General features: G+C 45.0%; 2 protein-coding genes across 3 annotated transcripts in view; both read right to left on the reverse strand.

Annotated features, from left to right (window-relative positions):
• Window positions 1–12,307, reverse strand: part of LOC139159847 (zinc finger protein 420-like) — a 33,502-nt gene extending 21,195 nt beyond the window's left edge. The window contains exons 1-4 of one of the 2 annotated variants that reach the window (XM_070737270.1): window positions 12,186–12,307; window positions 11,099–11,206; window positions 7,572–7,635; window positions 6,131–6,301 (exon numbers count right to left, since the gene is read on the reverse strand). The gene's annotated coding sequence lies outside the window, so the exon portion shown is untranslated. Of the gene's footprint in view, window positions 1–6,130; window positions 6,302–7,571; window positions 7,636–11,098; window positions 11,705–12,185 lie in introns of those variants that run through there. The other variant, XM_070737271.1, reaches the window with a different exon arrangement.
• Window positions 12,308–15,648: 3,341 nt separating this feature from the next.
• LOC139159828 (zinc finger protein 658B-like) lies at window positions 15,649–21,609 on the reverse strand. The gene is made up of 3 exons (XM_070737238.1): window positions 21,465–21,609; window positions 20,231–20,452; window positions 15,649–17,593 (listed from the first exon to the last, which is right to left on the reverse strand). Exon 3 carries the CDS (start codon window positions 17,501–17,503, stop codon window positions 15,920–15,922), a length of 1,584 nt encoding a protein of 527 aa, XP_070593339.1. The 5' UTR covers window positions 17,504–17,593; window positions 20,231–20,452; window positions 21,465–21,609; the 3' UTR covers window positions 15,649–15,919.
• Between the last annotated feature and the right edge of the window lie 612 nt (window positions 21,610–22,221).

The following is a 22,221-nucleotide window of genomic DNA, read 5'->3' on the forward strand; positions in this document are numbered from 1 at the left end:
TGGCGCAGGGCATCTGGTCACCTACAGACTTAAGCCCCATAAACATCAATTTCCTCGAGCTCAGGGCGGTTCACTTAGCCCTTCGGACTTTCCTGCCGATCGTACTGAACAGACATGTCTTTATTTTAACAGACAACGTGGCGACCAGAGCCCACCTGAACCACCAAGGGGGTACGAGGTCGCAACGCCTTATGGAGGAGTCCAACAAGCTGTTCAACTGGGCCGAGGCACATCTAGCCTCTCTGTCTGCGGAACACATCGCTGGGGATATCAACACGCAGGCGGACTGGCTCAGCAGGACCACCTTGGATCCATCAGAATGGAGGTTGGATCCAGAAATTTTCCAGCAGATGTCTCACAGGTTCGGGAAACCCTCGGTGGACCTGTTCGCTACTCGGCAGAACGCTCAGACGCCGAGGTTTTACTCACGTTTTCCGGAACCGGGAGCAGAAGGGGTCAACGCCTTACTGACACCATGGCCAGCCGGCCTGCTTTACGCATTCCCTCCAGTGAACCTGATTCCAAGGGTAGTGGAGAAGATTCTGAGGGAGCGGGCGGAGGTGCTGATGATAGCACCGCATTGGCCACGTCGTCCGTGGTTCGACGACCTGACAGCTATGTCCAGATCACCACCATGGAGGATTCCGGACCACGTCATCTCCCTCAGCCAGGGGTCCCTGCAACATCCGGATCCCCAATGGCTACAACTAACCGTATGGCACTTGAGCGGCACAGACTGAGACATCTGGAGTTGCCGGAGAAGGTCATTGACACAATACAGGCCGCAAGGCGCCCTTCAACTTCTCGGATTTACCAGGCGTCGTGGGCGGCCTTCTGCAGATTTTGCGACAAGGCAGGCAGGAATCCCAGAGATGCTTCCGTAATTACGGTATTGGAATTCCTCCAGTCAGGGATAGATCGGGGGTTAGCCCCCAACACCCTGAGGAGACAGGTAGCGGCACTTGCCACCATGGTCCAGACATCAGAAGCTCGATCTCTAGCCTACCATCCACTAGTTAGAGACTTCATTCGGGGTGCTACAAACAAACACGCACCTCCGGTTAGGAGGTTTCCATCTTGGGACCTCACACTAGTTCTACAAGCGCTCACGAAACCACCTTTTGAGCCATTAAGGACGATTCCCTTAAGGATCCTTTCCATAAAAACGGCCTTTCTAGTGGCGATCACGTCGGCACGCAGAGTTTCGGAGCTTTCAGCCCTTTCTGTGAGGCCGGATTTGTGTATATTCCATCCCGACAGGGTGGTGCTCCGTTTGGACCCCACCTTTATTCCAAAGGTGAATACACAGTTTCATAGGAAGCAGGAGTTGATCCTGCCGGACTTTTGCACACATGGAAATCACCCTTCCGAACTGCGTTGGCATAAGGTTGATGTCAGAAGAGCCTTAAAAATATATATTAGGCGAACTGAACCATTCAGGAAATCAGAGAAACTGTTTGTCTCCTTCTCTCAACATCACATGGGACTTGGAATCTCAGCCAAATCCATTAGTCGTTGGCTGAAGGATTGCATCACGGAGGCCTATAGAGCGGGTGGACACACCGCTCCAGCAGGACTAACGGCCCACTCGACCAGGAGTGCAGCCGCATCGGCAGCCTGGTCCACGCAGGCTTCTATCGATGACATTTGTAGAGCAGCTACCTGGGCAGCACCATCTACGTTTATTAAACATTATAAGTTGGATTCGTTTGCTTCAGCGGAGGCTGCATTTGGCAGACGTGTACTACAGAAAGTTTGTGCATCTCCAACGTCCCTTTCAAGACCTTCTCCCTCCCATGGGCCTTAAAACTTTGGCATATCCCATGCTGGACTCTCCTTCCAGCTGCAGTGGAGAAGACCCGTTGTACCTACCTGAACGGTCTTCTCGATGCACTGGAAGGAGAGTCCAAACCCACCCGGCATGTTGAGTTCAAGGGTCGCCGGAGATGGGAGTTTATAGTTATGTTATGGCAATAAAATTTGGTTATCCTCTTACATGGTTTTTTCGTTTTTAAAACTGGGCTCATGGGAGCAGTGTGGGGGCGGTGCCTAATAATTATGTAAATTTTTTACTCAGTCTCTACCAATAGGATTGGTTAATAACCCATGCTGGACTCTCCTTCCAGTGCATCGAGAAGACCGTTCAGGTAGGTACAACGGGTCTTCCAGACTCTTTATACCTCCTATAGGCAGACTTTTTTTCATTGACTACGTATAGCCCTTACATCATTGTTAAACTATAGCACTTTCTTCTTCCTGTGTGTTCATGTGTGCCCAAATAATGTACTCAATAAAGCAGTTATATGAGGAAGCCTAAAATGTCAGAGCGCTGAATCCTTTGGGATCTTTACTTGGAACCAGGACACAGTGGTTACAGGAGAGATCACGGGAGCACTTCACTCCCCAACAGCCATCCCACACTCCTGGTTGCAATCACAAGTGATTCTGGAGGTCCTTAAGTAGGGGGAGGTGCAGGCAATAGTTGTGGGGGGCATCTCAGGAGGGGGAGAAGACAGGCAGAGGGAGGCCATCCATAAATTGGGGAGCCACCCACTAATGTGGGATGCAAAGCTGCAGCCACCCTTGGAAGCCTGAGCCCAGCCATGCAAAGCAGCCCTGACTGACAGCAATGCTGGGCCTGGGCCTTGAGTGGAGGCCTTCAGCACTCTCAGCCATCTGCCACTGTAAAAACCCAACATTTAAAAACCATGCAACACGAGCATACCATACATAAAACTATATAAACCTGGGGGAGGTGTCTCAATTCCACCATGCCTGGCGATATAGGTGGGTCTTAAGCAATTTACGAAAAACAAGGAGGGTGGGGGCAGTTCTAATCTCTGGGGGGAGTTGATTCCAGAGGGCCGGGGCCACCACAGAGAAGGCTCTTCCCCTGGGGCCCGCCAGACGACACTGTTTAGTCGACGGGACCCGGAGAAGGCCAACTCTGTGAGACCCAATTGGCCGCTGAGATTCGTGCGGTAGAAGAAATAGTTCTGATACTAAGAGAAAGTAAAAATCTTCTGAAGAAAGAACTCCTTCCATAGTGTCTTTATTCTGGAAACTTTCCAGTGCTTGATATCCTTCCCGTTTCCAAAGCAATTTCAAAATTAACTCTGGAATTCCCCATATTCCTCCCACTGTCTCCCTGTCTTCTGCTTTTGCACTAAGTGGGCCTTCTCCGGGTCCCGTCAACTAAACAATGTTGTTTGGCGGGACCCAGGGGAAGAGCCTTCTCTGTGGCGGCCCCGGCCCTCAACCAACTCCCCCCAGAGATTAGAATTGCCCCCACCCTCCTCGCCTTTCGTAAGCTGCTTAAAACCCACCTCTGCCGTCAGGCATGGGGGAATTGAGATTCTTTCCCCCTTAGGCCTTTACAATTTATGCATGGTATGTTTTGTATGTATGTTTGGTTTTATAATAAGGGTTTTTAATTGTTTTACTATTGGATTGTCACCAGTGTTCCCTCTAATTTTTTGGGGGGGGGGGCGGAAAAGTATAGTGTCTGAGCGGCAGTCTGGGCGGCACAGAAATAATAAATAAATAAACAAACAAACAAACAAATAAAAAACCCACCCTGTTTTGCCTCAGAGAATTTCAAAATAAAATACTGTACTGTGTGTCTATAACAGTGAGCTCATAATAGGGCAACTCTATCAATATCAAAATGCCACTTAAATAGTTGAGCTAGTTTCAAACAAGATTTTGATTTTCTTTCTCTCTTCCTTACTCCCATTCTTTTTCTTTTCCTTCCTCTCTTTTTTCTATCTGTTTCTCTCTCTTCCTCTCTCTCTCCTTCCCTCTCACTCTTTCCCTGTCGGCTTCTGGGCAGGTTTGGAAAACTCTGAGTTGATGATGATTTTTAAGTGAGCGATTGCTCACTGCTCAGCTTAGAGGGAACTATGATTATCACATGTTGTTTTATAACTGTTGTTAGCCGCCCCGAGTCCACGGAGAGGGGTGGCATACAAATCCAATCAATCAATCAATAAACAAACAAACACAGCATGGAGAAAAGTCTCCTACTGTTGTCTTTAGTTGGCAATTATAGCTAGATTTCATTAGCCTGCTCTTCCTATTGCCTGGAAGAAAACATTGCACGCAGGGCAGTGGGGAAGAAAATGGGAAGAGGCGTATGATGAGGGATGTATTATTTTTGTATTTTTCCAGAGAGAGAAAGAATGTGGCTGAATTTCCTTACAGTTATTCCCTGGGCATGAGGATTGAGGAGTGAAGGAGATGAATGGAGGGAGGGAGAGAGAGAGAGAGAGAGACAGAATAAGAGAGGGGAAGGGAAAGAATGAGAGACAGACAGAGAGAGAGAGATCTTTCCAGCACAGAATGAAAAGGCTCTCTTATGCAGCTGTTCCCTCTTAGGCAGCTGGTGGCTAGCAGGAGACCAAATCCTCTCCACCCAGGCTCTTTCGCTCTCTTGTTCTCTCGCTCTCTCTTTCCCCCAATGGGAAAAGGTGGGAAAAGGCCAGGCACCGGGACCCAGCTTGATGCAGAATTTGGGGAAGGGAAGGAAAAGACACTGGGGAGGATGACCATGAAGGGAGGGAGTTCCGCTTATTTCACTTTTCTCAGTAGCTTACCTCCCCCGCCCCCCCCCCCCCGAAATTAAAGCAGCAGGTGTTTCCCCCTGGTTAACCAAAGTGTTTTCTAGCTGGTAATAATTTAACTATTCAAACTATTCTCCAAAGCACCTGAGGGTAGAATCGCACGAATCCCAGCAACCGGTTAGGTCCCACAGAGTTGGCTTTCTCCGGGTCCCGGCGACTAAACAATGTCGTTTGGCAGGACCCAGGGGAAGAGCCTTCTCTGTCGCGGCCCCGACCCTCTGGAACCAGCTACCCCCAGAGATTAGAACTGCCCCTACTCTCCCTGTCTTTCGTAAGCTACTCAAGACTCATTTATACCGCCAGGCATGGGGGAACTGTGACATCTCCCCCGGGCCTATACAGTTTATACATGGTATGTTTGTGTGTATGTTTGCTTTTAATAATGGGGTTTTTAGTGTTTTTTAAATTATTAGATTTGTTTTTACATTGTCTTTATTATTGCTGTGAGCCGCCCCGAGTCTACGGAGAGGGGCGGCATACAAATCTAATAAATAATAAATAAATATAAAGCTATGGGTAGAAACTGAGCAAACAGAGGAGCAACTTAGAACTAAGGAGAAATTTCCTGACACAACAATTAATCAGTGGATGTGCCAACACTGGAAATTTGTAATGTTAAATGTTGGATAACTATTTATCTGAAGTGGTTTAGGGTTGGACTAGAAGACCTCCAACGTTCCTTGCAACTCTGTTATTCTATTCCATTCTATTCTATCTTATGAAATAGTGTGGAAGCGAAGGTTTAACAAAGTTAGGTTCCTATGACTTTTAATGACTATGCTGGAGGTGAAAGAAAAAGAGGAGAGAAAGAGGCAGAGAGAGAGAGACAGAAGAAAGAAAGAAAGAAAGAAAGAAAGAAAGAAAGAGAAAGGAAGAAAGGGGGAGAGAGAAGAGGAAGGAAGCACCAAAACCCACAAGCACCAGAACCCAATTTTTCTGCATTTTCTCCAAACCAAGATTTAACCAAGATTTTTTTACTCACCCTTAAAGTTACAAGGAAGAGGTCTCTGCCTCAAGGCCAGGTATGAATACCAGAATATCTCCGAGACCGCCTTCTGCCACACAAATCCCAGCGACCGGTTAGGTCCCACAGAGTTGGCCTTCTCCGGATCCCGTCGACTAAACAATGCCGTCTGGCGGGACCCAGGGGAAGAGGCCCCGATCCTCTGGAACCAGCTCCCCCCGGAGATTAGAATTGCCCCCATCCTCCTTGTCTTTTGTAAACTTCTTAAAACCCACCTCTGTCGTCAGGCATGGGGGAATTGAGATATTCCTTTCCCCCTATGCCTATACAATTTATGCATGGTATGTTTGTGTGTATGTTTGGTTTTTTATAAGGGTTTTTAGTTATTTTAAATATTAGATTTGTTACATGCTGCTTTTATCATTGTTGTTAGCCACCCCGAGTCTACGGAGAGGGGCGGCATACAAAGCAAACAAACAAACAAACAAATAAATAAATAATAATAATAATAATAATGATGATGACGACGACCCACACTGCTGACCGATTTGGTTTTTCCTTAATCGATTGGCTCTTTGTGCAGGAAGCTGCTTCTCCTTCGAGGCCACAATTTCAAATTATCTGGAACGGAGTCCTGGCCAAAGGTTGGTGGATCCCAATCTAGGAATGTCTCTTTCTTCTCTCTGAAGTTCATGGCCACATCCTCACTGGTCTCCTGCAAAGAGAAATGGAAAAGCTTCAAATGCCCACAGTGGTACCCAAACTCCTCCTCTTACTCAAAACTGCTATACAGTGATCCCCCGTTTATTGCGTCCCCAACCATTGCGAACAGGGTACTTCGCGATTTTTCAACCCGGAAGTCAAAATACCATCTACGCATGCGTGCGTTTTTTCTATGGGCACGCATGCGTAGATGGCAACCGGGAGATCAGCTGCTGGGTGGCTTTCCTGGGTCTTCCCCCTCTTGCTGGCGTCAGCGAGGAGTTTCCCCAACGCCCACGCAAACTCCTCGCTGCCGCCCGCCCTTCGCCCGCCCACGCCGTTCATTCTCGCCGCTTTCGAGCTGAGTCCTGAAGCGAATTCGCTCCCGGACTCAGCTCGAAAGCGCCGAGAGACAGCGCCAAGGAACGGCCTGTCCACGCTGTCTCTCTAACGGGCCTGTCCACGCTGTCTCTCGGCGCTTTCGAGTTGAGTCCGGGAGCGAGTTCGCTCCCGGACTCAGCTCGAAAGCGGCGAGAGACAGCGCCAAGGAACGGCCTGTCCACGCTGTCTCTCTAACGGGCCTGTCCACGCTGTCTCTCGGCGCTTTCGAGCTGAGTCCGGGAGCGAGTTCGCTCCCGGACTCAGCTCGAAAGCGGCGAGAGACAGCGCCAAGGAACGGGCCTGTCCACGCTGTCTCTCGGCGCTTTCGAGCTGAGTCCGGGAGCGAGTTCGCTCCCGGACTCAGCTCGAAAGCGCCGAGAGACAGCGCCAAGGAACGGGCCTGTCCACGCTGTCTCTCGGCGCTTTCGAGCTGAGTCCGGGAGCGAGTTCGCTCCCGGACTCAGCTCGAAAGCGCCGAGAGACAGCGCCAAGGAACGGGCCTGTCCACGCTGTCTCTCGGCGCTTTCGAGCTGAGTCCGGGAGCGAGTTCGCTCCCGGACTCAGCTCGAAAGCGCCGAGAGACAGCGCCCCCCGGACCCTCAACCCGGGTTTGGGGGGCTGCTAGGAAGCCCCCCATGCCGGCGGCAAACAGCCGCGCCGCCCCCAATCTTCGGCTCCTCGCTAGCGCTGTGGGAATAAAAACACCATCTGCACATGCGCAGAAGGTGTTTTTACTTCCGCATCGCTACTTCGCGAAAACCCGCTCGTTGCGGGGGCTCCTGGAACGGAACCCTCGCAACGAGCGGGGGATCACTGTATTTGACATTATATTTGTCTGCAAAACATGGCTGGATGCATCCCTCCCAGATTCCAGTATCACAGTAAGAGACAATCACGTTTACCTGTCTGATCGTGAAATCCATAAAGGAGGTGGACTTGCCATCTTCGATTAAAAAATCACTAAACCTTAAAAAAATCCAAATTAGACATGATCTTGATCTTTCAGAAACCATCATCTGTGAACTGACCATAAATACTATGCTGAGCTTTCTACTATGTTAAAGAGAGCCTAATTATGACATCACACATGTGAACAAGTTAACCTCACCACTAACATTATTATTATTATTATTATTATTATTATTATTATTATTATTATTATTAATTACATTTGTATGCCGCCCCTCTCCGTAGAATCGGGGCGGCTCACAACAATAAGGAAACAATGTACAACAAATCTAAAATCTACCCACACCGTCTTATTTCTCTTGGTTTAATTTAATTTAATTTAATTAATTTGACTTCTATGCCGCCCAGTCCCACAAAGGGAGGCTTACACTAGTAAATAGTACATACAATAAACAAGTCAAATATTATATAATCTATACACTCAACCCTTTACACTGTTATTGCCAATCTAGGACTCGCACAACTAGTAACAAACAATACTAGACTTAGAAATTGCCTTGATCTCATCTTCTGCAACAGTTTACACTCAATTTATGGACTGCAAATAAATGAGCCCTTTGCCAACAGCGACCACAGCATGATTGACTTTTGTCTCAATGTAGTCCTCACCAAAACAACCATAATAATAGAAACATAGAAGTCTGACGGCAGAAAAAGACCTCATGGTCCATCTAGTCTGCCCTTATACTATTTTCTGTATTTTATCTTAGGATGGATATATGTTTATCCCAGGCATGTTTAAATTCAGTTACTATGGATTTATCTACCACGTCTGCTGGAAGTTTGTTCCAAGGATCTACTACTCTTTCAGTAAAATAATATTTTCTCATGTTGCTTTTGATCTTTCCCCCAACTAACTTCAGATTGTGTCCCCTTGTTCTTGTGTTCACTTTCCTATTAAAAACACTTCCCTCCTGGACCTTATTTAACCCTTTAATATATTTAAATGTTTCGATCATGTCCCCCCTTTTCCTTCTGTCCTCCAGACTATACAGATGGAGTTCATTAAGTCTTTCCTAATACGTTTTATGCTTAAGACCTTCCACCATTCTTGTAGCCCGTCTTTGGACCCGTTCAATTTTGTCAATATCTTTTTGTAGGTGAGGTCTCCAGAACTGAACACAGTATTCCAAATGTGGTCTCACCAGCATTCTATATAGCGGGATCATAATCTCCCTCTTCTTGTTATACCTCTAGCTATGCAGCCAAGCATCCTAATTGCTTTCCCTACCGCCTGACTGCACTGTTCACCCATTTTGAGACATTTTGAGGCTACAAGAATGGTGGAAGGTCTTAAGTATAAAACGTATCAGGAAAGACTTAATGAACTCAATCTGTATAGTCTGGAGGACAGAAGGAAAAGGGGGGACATGATCGAAACATTTAAATATATTAAAGGGTTAAATAAGGTCCAGGAGGGAAGTGTTTTTAATAGGAAAGTGAACACAAGAACAAGGGGACACAATCTGAGGTTAGTTGGGGGAAAGATCAAAAGCAACATGAGAAAATATTATTTTACTGAAAGAGTAGTAGATCCTTGGAACAAACTTCCAGCAGACGTGGTAGATAAATCCACAGTAACTGAATTTAAACATGCCTGGGATAAACATATATCCATCCTAAGATAAAATACAGAAAATAGTATAAGGGCAGACTAGATGGACCATGGGGTCTTTTTCTGCCGTCAGACTTCTATGTTTCTATGTCAGAAATCACTACTCCTAAATCCTTTTCTTTTGAAGTATTTGCTAACACAGAACTGCCAATACAATACTCAGATTGAGGATTCCTTTTCCCCAAGTGCATTATTTTACATTTGGAAACATTAAACTGCAGTTTCCATTGCTTTGACCATTTATCTAGTAAAGCTAAATCATTTACCATATTACAGACCCCTCCAGGAATATCAACCCTATTGCACACTTTAGAGTCATCGGCAAATAGGCAAACCTTCCCTACCAAACCTTCCCCTAGGATAACCAATTACAACTTTTAGAAAGCCAATTACGATATCAGAGATGACGACCTCTCATTTCTCGATTGACAAACATTATTCTCTTCCTGTAATACTGCTGAAAACTACTACAAAACCCTTTTGCTCGAAATGCATAGAGTCATTAAACTATATCTTACAAATCATGAAAACCAATAAAAACAAATTACCCATAAAAACAAGGAAGCTCCAATACAAAAAAAAAGATCTTTGGCAGAAAAATAAAACTTGGCTACCTTTTTTTATTTATTTTTTATTAGAGTTGAAAGGGACCTTGCACGTCATCTAGTCCAACCCTCTGCTCAAGCAGGAGAACCTACATCACCCCAGTCAGATGGCAGTCCAAGTTCCCTTTGAATATGTCGAGTGTTGGGGCATTCACAACCTCCACTAGCAAGCCGTTCCACTGGTTGATCACTCGCACCGCCAGAAAGTTCTTCCTTATTTCCAAGTTGAATCTCTCCTTGGTCAGCTTCCATAATTTGCTTCTGGTCTGGACCTCTGGCGCTCTGGAAAACAGTGTGACCCCCTCCTCTACGTGGCAACTCCTCAAGTCCCTGTATACTACTATCGTGTCCTCCCTAGCCTTCCTTTTCGTTAGATTATCCATGCCCAGTTCTTGCAATCTCTCTTCGTATGTCTTGGTTTCCAGTCCCCTTATCATGATAACCAAATATAACCAAACCAAATAACCAAACCCTGAATGCACCAATTATCACATCAATCAAGGAGAAAAACATCCACGTAAAAGGAGCCTTCTAAACAGCCAATTCAAAGACACAAGATCCATCCCACCCCTCATAGGACCAAATGGTAAAGAATTGATTGATTGATTGATTTGATTTGATTTGTATGCCGCCCCTCTCCGTAGACTCGGGGCGGCTCACAGCAACAATAAAACAATGTACAACAAATCTAATATTTTTTTTTTAAAAAAAGAATATGTTGACGAAGCTATTAAAGTCAATCTCTTCAACACATTCTTCAGCTCTGTCTTTTTAAACAGCAAAGGCTATTTTTCCGAGTCGTACCACAAATAACTACAACAATCTAAGACAAATAGATTGTATAGAAGATAATGTCAGAAGTTCAAAACATTCTTAAAGATAGATCTCATTCTGGGCACCCTTTTTTTAACTATTACCATCTGGCCAACAGTACAGGTCAATAAAAAATTAGGATAAATAGGCTGAAAAACAGCTTCTATCCCAGTACAGTAACTACGCTGAATTCTACTGTTTAGTGCAATGTTAACGCAATATTAAAGGTTTTCAGTTCAATTGCATAGAATGCAAAGGATGTGTGTTTGAATTCTATTTTTATGCCACTGAAGATGGCATTTAGTTTCATTGTAGAAGGTGCAATGACAATAAAGTAAACTAAATTAAACCAAGGCATGGAATAAGCAAAAGAGAAGGAAAAAGAGTTCAGCTAATATAAATACAGTAACTCCATTTCCGAACTCACAGTTTCCAAATTCTCTGGAACTGAGTCCTACCCAAAGGTTGGTGGATCCCAATCCAGGAACGTCTCTTTCTCCTCTGTGAAGTTCACAGCCACATCCTCACTGGTTTCCTGCAAAGAGAAATGGAAAAGGCTCAGATGCAGACAGTGATATTGAACATGATCTGTAAATGACCTGGAAGAGGGAGGAGATACAACATAATGAAGACTGAATTATAATTCAAAAATATCTTAATCAGACAAAACGGAAGAAACCAGCAGGCTGAAGTCCAACAAGGACCAAAGCATAGTTGTGTGGAGGAAAATTTAGTGGAAGATGAGAGAGATCAGATGGGGCAGAGCGTGGGTGGAAAGGACGGCTCTTTCCTGCTCTTTTTGGAGCCTGCAAAGGCCACAAAGATTCCAGTTAGGCTTTTCATGGATTTATTTACAATTATTCAAGTGAGCCTTCTGGCCATCAGCTTCTTCCAGCAGCTCCTCCCAAGATCCCCCCCCCCAAAAAAACCCCCTGCTTTGTGCTTTGGAAAAAATCCCCCAAGGAGGAGCTCCCACATCACAGCCTCTTCTGGGCAAAACAAGGAAAATACGAAGCTCAAAAATTCTACCCATCTTTTTTTAAAGCAGAAGCAAAGAAAAAATTAGCATAAAAACAAAGGATTTTATTTTTGGCCTTTCAGACAGAGCTCAAAGAAAGAGGATCTCTTTTGTGGGTTAAGAAAAGACTGAACTCAATTCCACTCATTTAAACTCCTTTCCTTTCCCCCAAAGAGCTCAGAGTGTGTTAATAACACACCACAAATCTCAGTCAATTTTTTAAAGCACAATTTACACTTTTATTAATGTACTTGCGGGATACGCATGCGCAGAGACCTCATGGTCTGCCGGATCAGAGACTTCCCCCAAACTTCCTTCCCGGATTCACCCCAGAGACGGAGCTCCCTTTGTTCCCCTGGAGGGAAGGGAGAGATCCACTCCTTGCAGGCGACTCCAGAGCTCCGGAGGAAGATCCTGCAAACCGAAGAGGGGGATCCACAGCTCCCTTCTAGCTGGCGGGGAGAAGATCTCCTGGCAGGAGGCAGATCAGCCTTACCTGCACTGAGCGGAATCCAAGAACGTCTCCCGAGGAATCCAAGGCCGATCCACGCCGGGCGAAAGAAAGAGAAGATCTGCCCACTAGAAGGGGAGAGGAAGGGGGCTTCCGGCTTCCTCTCGAGCTCCGTCTATTCCTTGAAGCCCCTCCCCTTTCACCGAAGATCACGTGCATCCTTTGTGTGGTTATTTTGTGTGTGTGTGTGTGTGTGTGTGTGTGTGTGTGTCTGCCTATGGTGGCGCTGGAAGCTGAAGCTCTGTAGATTCCCTGAAAGAGTTGTCCAAAAAGGCCCCGAAAGAGTCGGAGGGTCCTTGGGGCTCCCTGAGGTTGTTGGTTGGTTGCTGCCCTGATGTTGTTACCTAGTTTGGGTCATGAGACGTCTCCAGGGAAGCCCCGAAGCTCAGAGACCCCCAAGGACCCCCATTCCCACCCTCAGCTCTTCCCCTGGACTGACTTTAAGGGCTCCTGGCGTTACTGGGGCTGGAGAAGGGGGGGGGATCCTGACCCAGAGGAAGAGCAGCTCCGAGGGGAACTCCATCTCCCGCCCCCAAGTTAGGGGCACCTCTTCCCTTGTGCTATAGTGGGATCCACTTCTGGGGAACCAGGTTCTCAATTGACCTTCCATGTATCCCAGACCTTCTTCTCAAAGAGCCTTCAATCCATCAAGAGAAAGAACCTCCATCAGACTGGAAGAGCATTCGGGTACCAGGCGCCTTTGGGGAACCAGGTGTCCGGATCTTCTGGAGGGAGGGTCTCTCCCACAGGCCCAGCACAGTGTCCTGGGGGCTGAAGGGGCATCTCTCCTTTGTAGAGACTGGAGGGGGGGCTCCTTCGCTCTGGGCTCTTGGGGGGGATCTGCTGCTCAGACGGGAACAACGTCCTACCTGTCGACGACTACTTCAGTTTCAACCACAAGAGCACACAACAGATTTAAATTTAATATTAACTGCTCCAAACTTGACTGTAAAAGATACGATTTCAGTAACCGAGTTGTCGAAGCGTGGAACTCATTACCGGACTCCATAGTGTCATCCCCAAACCCCCAACACTTTACCCTTAGATTATCCACGGTTGACCTCTCCAGATTCCTAAGAGGTCAGTAAGGGGCGAGTACAAGTGCACTAGAGTGCCTTCCGTCCCCTGTCCTATTGCTCTCCTATATCTCCTATACCTTTCTTCTATTCCTATATCTCTTCTTCTATTCTTTCATTAATACGTTTTATTCCTATATCTTCTTTCTTAGATATATTTTACTATGAGCATATCCTCTATAACCTGGATCATGTATTTTACTATGTGTATGCTGTGAGCCGCCCCAAGTCTGCGGAGAGGGGTGGCATACAAATCTAATAAATAATAATAATAATACCCACTAAAACCCTCATTGAGTATTGGACAAAATCAATCAATAAATAAATAAATTCAGCCAGGGCAGCAAATGCAGGGAAAAACCGGGGCTGCAGGGAGGGGTTTCCAGGGACCCCAGTCTTTCAGCCACACTCTGCCCCCCCCCCCCGACTAACTTCTAAAAAAGTCTCCAGGCTGGCCACTGCTGGGGGCTTCCTCCCCCCAGACTCAGTCAGGAGGAGCCCCAAAACTCTGGCTTCACTTCCAAAACGGAGGGGGGGGGGAATCCTTGAAAATATTTCACTTATCCTCTAAGAAGCTTCTTCAGTTCTGATTGACTGGAGGGGGAAACGGAAGCACTTGCATTGTGTCCCAAAGGACAAACACATCAGGAGGAGACATCCATCTGCATCTAAGAAGACCTGGGTGATGCTATTTTTTTCTAAGGAGCAGGCCACTATTGTAAGAATGTTCCTTTGTTTGTTTGTGAGGCAATTGCCATTTAATAGTTTTAATACGGGCAGTCCTTGACTTACTGTCACAATTGGCACATGAATTTCCCAACTTGATGTGGTCATAAAGCAAGTACATCTGATTTTATGACCTCTATTACTGCAATTGTTGAGTGCATCCAGCTTCCCTAATCAACTTAAAACTTTTTGTTTTTTGTTTTAAATATATTTATTAATTATTTACGTATAAAAGACGAGAAATAATCAAATACAAACACACATAAAATAGGAAGGGAAAAGAAAAGAAAATCGAAGGCAGAGGGAAAAAAGAGAAAAGGGAGTGAAAAAAGGAAAGAAAGAGAAATAAAGGAAGGAGGAAAAGAGTCAACTAATCTGTTGACTATCGTTCAAGTAGCACTATATGTTGTGGTTAGCTCTGGCCCAGCTCCTGCCCCAAGCAATGTGGAGGTGGATGTGGGGGAGACATCCACATGCCGCAGGCCTGTTTTGCTTCCAGTAGAATCTGTCTCTTCTGACCAAGGAAGCGTGAGTGACAGGGAAGAGGGGAGTTTGGCAGACAGCCCAGGAGGAGATCAATCATCTGTATCATCCCTGGATTCTAAACAATAATTAATGATACATCCACGCATGCGTAGAGTGATGCATAGGAGACAACAACTGAAGGATTATTACAAGAGAAAATGAGGCCACCTGTGGTTGGGTGGGGCTGCTGTAATTAGTGCTACAGATAAAAGTGCAGCCTTGTGTGTTAGCCTCATGGCAGTTTATCTGATTCATTGTTTCATCAAGATTGGTTTTTTGCTGTTTAGGATTGTGTGTGTGGACTCTCTGGACTTTAGAACTGGACTCAATTTCCCAGTTATTGGGTGAGCAATTGGATTGCATTTTACCTTTGCCTTGTGTGTACCAGAAAATCCCTTTGACATTTAAAAAGGGAGCTGTTTCTGTTTTTCTGTTTATAAAAACTTTTGGGTTTTCCTTTTATCGTGTGGTGTGTTCTTTCTAGACTAATTATCCTGTAATTACGAGCAGTTGAAACACACCGGCAGAACAATTATATATCTTTCCTTTACTTTGTTGTTAATTGCAAAGAAGTGTTTTAATCTTAGTAACTGTTTTTCCATTTTATACAAGTAAAGCATGAATTTAACAGCAACTACAGTGGTAACTCGTGATACGAACCCGGTGTTCGGAAATTTTTGGCCACTTCTTACGTACTTTTTTCAGCTTATGAACCCACCGCAGATCGCAAAATGGCGCTCCGCTGGGTGGCGGCGCCCAGCTGTCACCTTTTAAAACAGCCGGGGGGCTTCTCGGTGTTCTCCCGAACGCCGAACCCGGATGTTCGGGTTCGGGAGGGCGTCGAGAAGCACCCGGCTGTTTCAGAAAGTTACAGCTGGACGGCGCCGCCTGGCGGAGTGCCGTTTTTGCAATTGGTGTCGTCGTTTTCAGCCGATCTGGAGGCTGGAAAGGAGGTGGGGAATCCCAATAGGGAATTCCATGGGCGGAGCTTTGACGTCATGAAGACATCCTGGAGACCGAAACGTGGCCTCCAGGAAAGATGTCTTCGTGACGTCAAAGCTCCGCCCATGGAATTCCCTATTGGGATTCCCCACCTTCTTTCCAGCCTCCAGATTGGCCGAAAACGACGACGCCGATCGCAAAAGCAAATGTCACTGTGTGAAATTCCTGGTAAACATTAAGATGTATTGAAAAAAACCCTGCTCCCAACTTCTGTTTACAACTGAATAGATTTATCTCTGCTATGGACTTTTTGCTGCTTCTTCAGCTTTGATTTACTATGAAAATGTATGTACTATTTTTGTCATACTCTGCGCACTTTTAAGGCCATTCTACTGCGTGACTTCAGGTGTGCCTGTGAAGCATTGAAGGTTGGGCAAAATATTTCTCACACTACAGACATTTTGTTTTTTGTCCAGTGTGGATTCGCTGATGCCTCACAAGAGAATCTTTCTGAGAAAAACATTTATCACACTCTGAGCATTTGTGGGGTTTCTTTCTTGTATGGATTTGGCTGTGACATCTAAAGTTAGCTGACTGAGCAAATGTTCTCCCACAGTCTAAACATTTGTAATTTTTTTCCCCCATGTGAATTTTCACATGAATTTTAAGGGCTGATGAGGTTTTATAAAATCTTCCACAGTCGATGCATTGATATGGCTTCTCCCCTGTGTGGGTTTTATGATGGCTCCGAAGACCCTTCTTGTTCCCAAAGCATTTTCCACATTCTAGGCAGCTGTAGGGCTTCTCTCCTGTGTGAACCGTCTGATGGGTTCTGAGGTATTCTTTTTGGGAAAAGCATTTCCCACACTCCTCACATTTGAAGGGCTTCTCCCCTGTGTGGATTCTCTCATGATTCTTAACTTCTCTTTGTGTAGCAAAACTTTTCCCACACTCCCCACATTCATAGGGTTTTACTCCTTTGTGCCACCTCTGGTGTTTCCGAAGCTCAGAAGAATCCACAAATCTTCTCTCACATTCTGTGCATTCATAGGGTCTCTCTCCAGTGTGAATTCTCTGATGTACCACCAGGGCTGATTTGTGGGTAAAACATTTCCCACATTCGAGGCACTTTTCATTTTTCTCCCCTGTGTGTGTTTTCCAATGACTCTGAAGATATGAACTCTGGGCAAAACATTTTCCACAATCAAAGCATTTGTAAGATTTGATTCCTGTATGAATCTTGTCATGGATCCCAAGGCTTGACTTCCGAGAAAAGCACTTCCCACATTCCCAACACTTGTAAGGTTTCTCCCCTGTGTGAATTTTCTCGTGGTTTCTGAGAGTGGCTTTTTCACGAAAAAATTTCCCACATTCCAGACATTGATAGGGTCTCTCTCCAGTGTGGATTTTCTGATGGCTCACCAGGGTTGATTTGTGGGTAAAACATTTCCCACATTCGAGGCACTTTTCATTTTTCTCCCCTGTGTGTGTTTTACAATGAATCTGAAGAGATGAACTCCGGATAAAACATTTTCCACACTCAAAGCATTTGAAAGATTTGATTCCTGCATGAATCTTCTCATGGCGCCAAAGACCTGAATTCCGCGAAAAGCTCTTCCCACATTCCCAACACTTGTAAGGTTCCTCCCCTGTATGAAGTCTCTCATGGTTTCTGAGAGTGGATTTTTCACGGAAAAATTTCCCACATTCCAAACACTGATAAGGTTTCTCTCCAGTGTGGATTTTCTGATGTCTAAGAAATGACTTATGACTAAAGCTTAAATCACATTCCTCACACTTAAACACTTTTAGTGTAGGGGGCCTTCTGGGATCTTTGGAGTTTTCCCCAGAGAAGGATTTCTCAGTCTGCAAACCTTGACTGGATATATTTCCCACATGGTCCTTCTTGTGGGTCAAAAGGAGGGACCTGCGAGCAAAGGATTTCCCACACTCTGAGCATTCATGGGTTCGTCCATTGTTTATCGGAGGGCTTCTTGTGTCTGACGGGGGATCCAAGAGTTTCCCAGGTTCCATCCCTTCTGGCGGCAGCTGCCTTATGTTGATTTTATATTATCTGTTGATAGTTGGTTTGCAGATAAATAATTGGTTATAATCTTTTATCCCCTGTTAGAAGGAGAAAGAAGTGAAGAATTATATTTCCTTTTTTGACACAGAATCATGAAATCCTCACCTTGGGAGGGACTTGAGGGTCTTCCAGTCTGACCCTCTTCCCAAGGTAGGGAGCTCAGTACACCTGAGTCCAAGTGAGGAAGTCCCTAAATTTGTAAGAGGGATGTCCTCAATGTATGACCATGCTTGGGACTGGAATCTCGTTCCTTCAGTTAAGCAGTTTCTCAGCTCTGAAAAGGATCGAGCCTGCCGCAGCCATCTTCCATTTCTCTAGTTGCCACACAGCTCACGGAGAGGGGAGAAGAATGGAATGCCATCTAGCCAAAACAACCTGCTATCTCGTGGGAACCAAGGTCATTCTCAACAGGGGCCGGCAGGAGAATGGAACTTGTTCCCAGGAGATGCAACAACACCTAATTGGTCAATGTGACCTGCAACACTAGGGGGGGGGGGGGGGGGATCACTAACGCTCAATTATGCTGAAAGGGTGAGAAGTAGCTAGAGCTCGTTTTAAGGTAATCCATGCTGAAATGATGTACTGAATAAAGCAATTCTCTGAGGAAGCCTAAAGTCTCAGAGCGTTGAATCTTTTGTGATCATTAGTCGGAAACAGGACACCGTGGTTAGAAGAGGGATCATGGAAGCATTTCACTCCCCAACCATCATCCCACAATCCTGGTTGCAATCATACATGTGTGTGTGTGTGTGTGTGTGTGTGTGTGTGTATCAAATGTTTTAAGCTGAAATTTTAAAATTAAGGGAGACTGGGATGGTACCATTTCGGCCTTGTTCTGGCCTCATCAGCTAGCCACACCCTTCCTTACTGGGATTCGATCTGGCAGCTTCTGCCTTGTAAGGCAGAGAATTAATAGTTGAGCCACCAGACCTGATCCCTCCAGCTCTGTACCAGGGAGGGGCTATATATGGTTTTTTTAAGTCGGATCACCCTGGTATATTGAAGGAACGTCACAGCTCCTTTTTGCCTCTAGGCCCAACCCAGGACCATTTCAAGGCAGTTAATTTATTCATAGCCGACAACTATATTCTGTATGTATCAAATGTTTTTAGCTGAAATTTTTATATATATATATATATATATATATATATATATACACACACTCACAGCCAAAGTCACCTTCTACTGCTGCACCATAGATAATATTTTAACTTATTGCACCTGTGTGTGGTTTGCCAATTGCACAATGGCAGATAGGACAGCACTCCTGATAGGACAGCACTCATTGCCCAAAAAATCATTGGTTGTCCTCTCCCCTCTTTGGAAGAACTTTATAGCTCCTGCTACGTGAAGGAAGTACAAAAGATCATTCTTAAAGATCCATCTCATCCTAGGTACCCTTTTTTTTAACTATTACCATTTGGCAGACAGTAGAGGTGAATTTTAAAAAAAGAAGAAATAGGCTGAAAAACAGCTGCCACCCCAGAACAGTTAACTAAATTGAATTCTACTGTATGTTAACGCAATATCAGAGATATTCAATTCATTTGCATAGAATGCGAAGGATGTGGGTTTGAGTTATATTTGTATAGCTATAATGCACAGTGAAGATGGTATTTAATTTCATTGTAGGGGGTGCCATGATAATAAACTAAACTAAGGCATTGCTTAAGCAAAAGGGAAGGAAAAAGAGTTCAGGCTGATGTAAAAAACCCATTTCTGATTTATTATTATTTAGTAAAATATTATCAATCTGTTTAATATAAAGCATATTAGAACCGAGAACTTAAGGGAGAGGAGGAAGGGAAGGAGGGAGGGAGGGAGTTAGTTGTGTCCAGGCTACCTGTTGATTGATTGAGGGTTCTAGTTATCTTATTGGTTGTTCCCTGTTAAAGGTTCTTTCAATACTAATGGCTATTCCTCATTAACGTGCTCTATATAAGAGAGCTGGCAGTTGTTCAGTTGCTGTTTACCATTGCTAGTACTTTCTGTTAATAAAGCCAGTTAATCAGCGCTCTATCTCCTTGCTTCTGACATAACAGAAGGAAGGAGAGAAAGGAAGGGAAGTAGATAGGAGAGATGGAGAGAGTGGGAGGGGAGTGAGAAAGGAAAACATGAACACAGACTGATGACCTATTAATACGACAGAGCTGCTTATGTGAAAACAAAAGAGATCAGATAGCATTATGTAACTATGACTGCTATGAATATGTTTTCAAGGTATATGCATTGATATATATATATATGAAGTCCAACGGGAATGAGCGGCATTGAAGTCAAATAAATAAATAGATATATATGGAGCTAAAAATAAAAAAATATCATTAATTCCATTTTTGATTCTTATCCCTTTTTCTTGCTTCTCATTTTTGCACATATGACCTCCATCCCACCATGAGCTCTCGATCCCAGCTTCCTCATGATACTTTGGGTATATTTTATAAAATAAAGTAAAAATGGGGCACAGCAGAAAGCATTACTGAATGATTTGACAAAGCGACTAAAATTCCGAGGACATAGTATATATGGACTTCAGTAAGGCATGTGACAAAGTAGATTGCTACCTAGCTCTTGGCAAAACCCAATTTTTCTGTATTGCTCATTTGTCAAATAAAGATTTAAAAAATGGGTGCTTGTTCTCCAAACCAAGGTTTAACCAAAATTCATTTACTCACCTTTAAAGTTACAACAAAGAGACCTCTGACTCAAGGCCAGGTATGACCCTCACTGCTGACCGAATTGGTTTTTCCTCGATGCATTGGCTATTTGTGCAGAAAGCTGCTTCTCCATCCAGGCCACAATTTCTAAATTATTTAGAATGGAGTCCTGGCCAAAGGACAGTGGATCCCAATCCAGGAACGTCTTTTTCTCCTGTGAAGTTCACGGGCACATCCTCACTGAGAAAGGGAAAAAAGATTCAGATACAGTGATATTGAATATAATCTGTAAATGTCAAGAAGATAGGATGAGGATACAAAATATTGAAGATTGAATCGTAATTCAAAAATATCTTAATAAAACAGAATAAACCAGCAGGCTGAAGTCCAACAGGGTCCAAAACATAGTTGTGTGGAGGAAAACTCAGTGGAAGATGAGAGAGAGCAGATGGGGCAGAGCGTGGGTGAAAAGGGCGGCTCTTTTCTGCTTTTTTTAGAGGCTGCAAGGCTACAAAGATTCCAGTTAGGCTTTTCATGAATTTATTTACAATTATTCAAGTGAGCCTTCTGGCCCTCAGCTTCTTCCAGCAGCTCCTCCTAAGACCCCCCACAAAACTTTATTTGTGCTTTGGAAAAAATCCACCAAGGAGGAGCTCTTCTGGGCAAAACAAGGAAAACGTAAAGCTTAGAAATTCTACCCGTTTTTTAAAGTAGAAGCAAAGTATAAATTAGCATTAAAAGAAAGGATTTCATTATTAGCCTTTTAGATGCAGCTCAAAGAAAAAAGATCTCTTGGGTGTTAAGAAAAAAAAATGCAAATCCAGTTAATTTAAACCTTTTCTTTCCCCCCCCCCCCAAACCCTCCCCTCCCCATTGCAAGGAGGTCAGTCTCTGTTACGAATCTGCAGAAACGTTTTAAAGCTCCGTTTACTCCACTTTTTCCTACTGAACGCGAGGGATCTGGATACTCGGAGATCTCCTGCTCTGACGGACCACAGAGAGACCCTCTGGAAGAAACTCCCCCCAAACCTCTTCCCGGATCCACCCGAAGCCCCCCCCCTCGGGGATCCTTGGCGGGCGAGAAGGAGCCCCCTTTGCCCCCCTGGAGAGAAGAGAGGGATCCACTCCCTGCAGGCAACGCCAGAGCTCTTGATCTCCCCGAGGAAGATCCTGCAAGCCCAAGAGGGGGATCCGCAGTTCCCTTCCTGCTAGCGGGGAGAAGATCTCCTGGCTGGAGGGAGAGGAACCTCACCTGCCCGAGAGAGATCCAGCACCGATCCTCCAAAGAATAAACGAAATTCACGGAAGGAAGCGGAAATCCAGAGAGTGGGAGGGGACAGCCGGGGGCGGGGCTTCTGCTCTCCTCTCGGTCTCCGCCCCCATCCGCGGCCCTGCCACTTTCCCGCCCCCTCTTCTTCCCCCTCCGCCCGTCCCCTTTATTCTCCCCCCTCCCAGCCAGGACCACGTGCTCCGGAAGCGCCTCTCTTCTGATGGGCGTCGGTGTGAAGGGTTCCACTGCCCATGGGAAGAGGAACGTCGCCCTCTGCAGGCTGCAAGCGGGATTTCTTCATCCCCGGAGACCCGAAGTCAGGAAAGGGGAATGTTTGGGGGAGGAGCCCAGATCGCGTTCTTGTTTCCATGGAGATACAAGATACAACAGGGAAACCAGGCAGCCCAGCCACTGCAAAACGGAAAACTATTTTTTTTTATTTATTTATTGATATCTGCCTTTGTTATTTTTACAAGAACTCAAAGCAGTGAACATATCCCACATTTGCCACACAACAGACATCTTTTGCTGAGAGACTGGAGCCCTCAGGCTTTTTTTTCTTTTTTAATTATATACCCAAAAACATTACATGACGCACAAATATCCATTGTTAAGTAATCATAGTTCCTATTTTGGTTAGAGCACAAGCTCGTTCCACGTAATTTTTATATACTTATATTTTAAATATTTTTAATATACGGTATTTATAAATCATTTCCATACCTATTTCTTCTATATG

The sequence above is a fragment of the Erythrolamprus reginae genome, chromosome 2, assembly GCF_031021105.1.
Source record: "Erythrolamprus reginae isolate rEryReg1 chromosome 2, rEryReg1.hap1, whole genome shotgun sequence".
Classification (NCBI taxonomy): Eukaryota; Metazoa; Chordata; class Lepidosauria; order Squamata; family Dipsadidae; genus Erythrolamprus; species Erythrolamprus reginae.

Excerpts from the sequence above, each read along its gene's own strand:
- LOC139159828 (XM_070737238.1), bottom strand. The coding sequence starts at position 17,503 with ATGGAACCTGGGAAACTCTTGGATCCCCCGTCAGACACAAGAAGCCCT.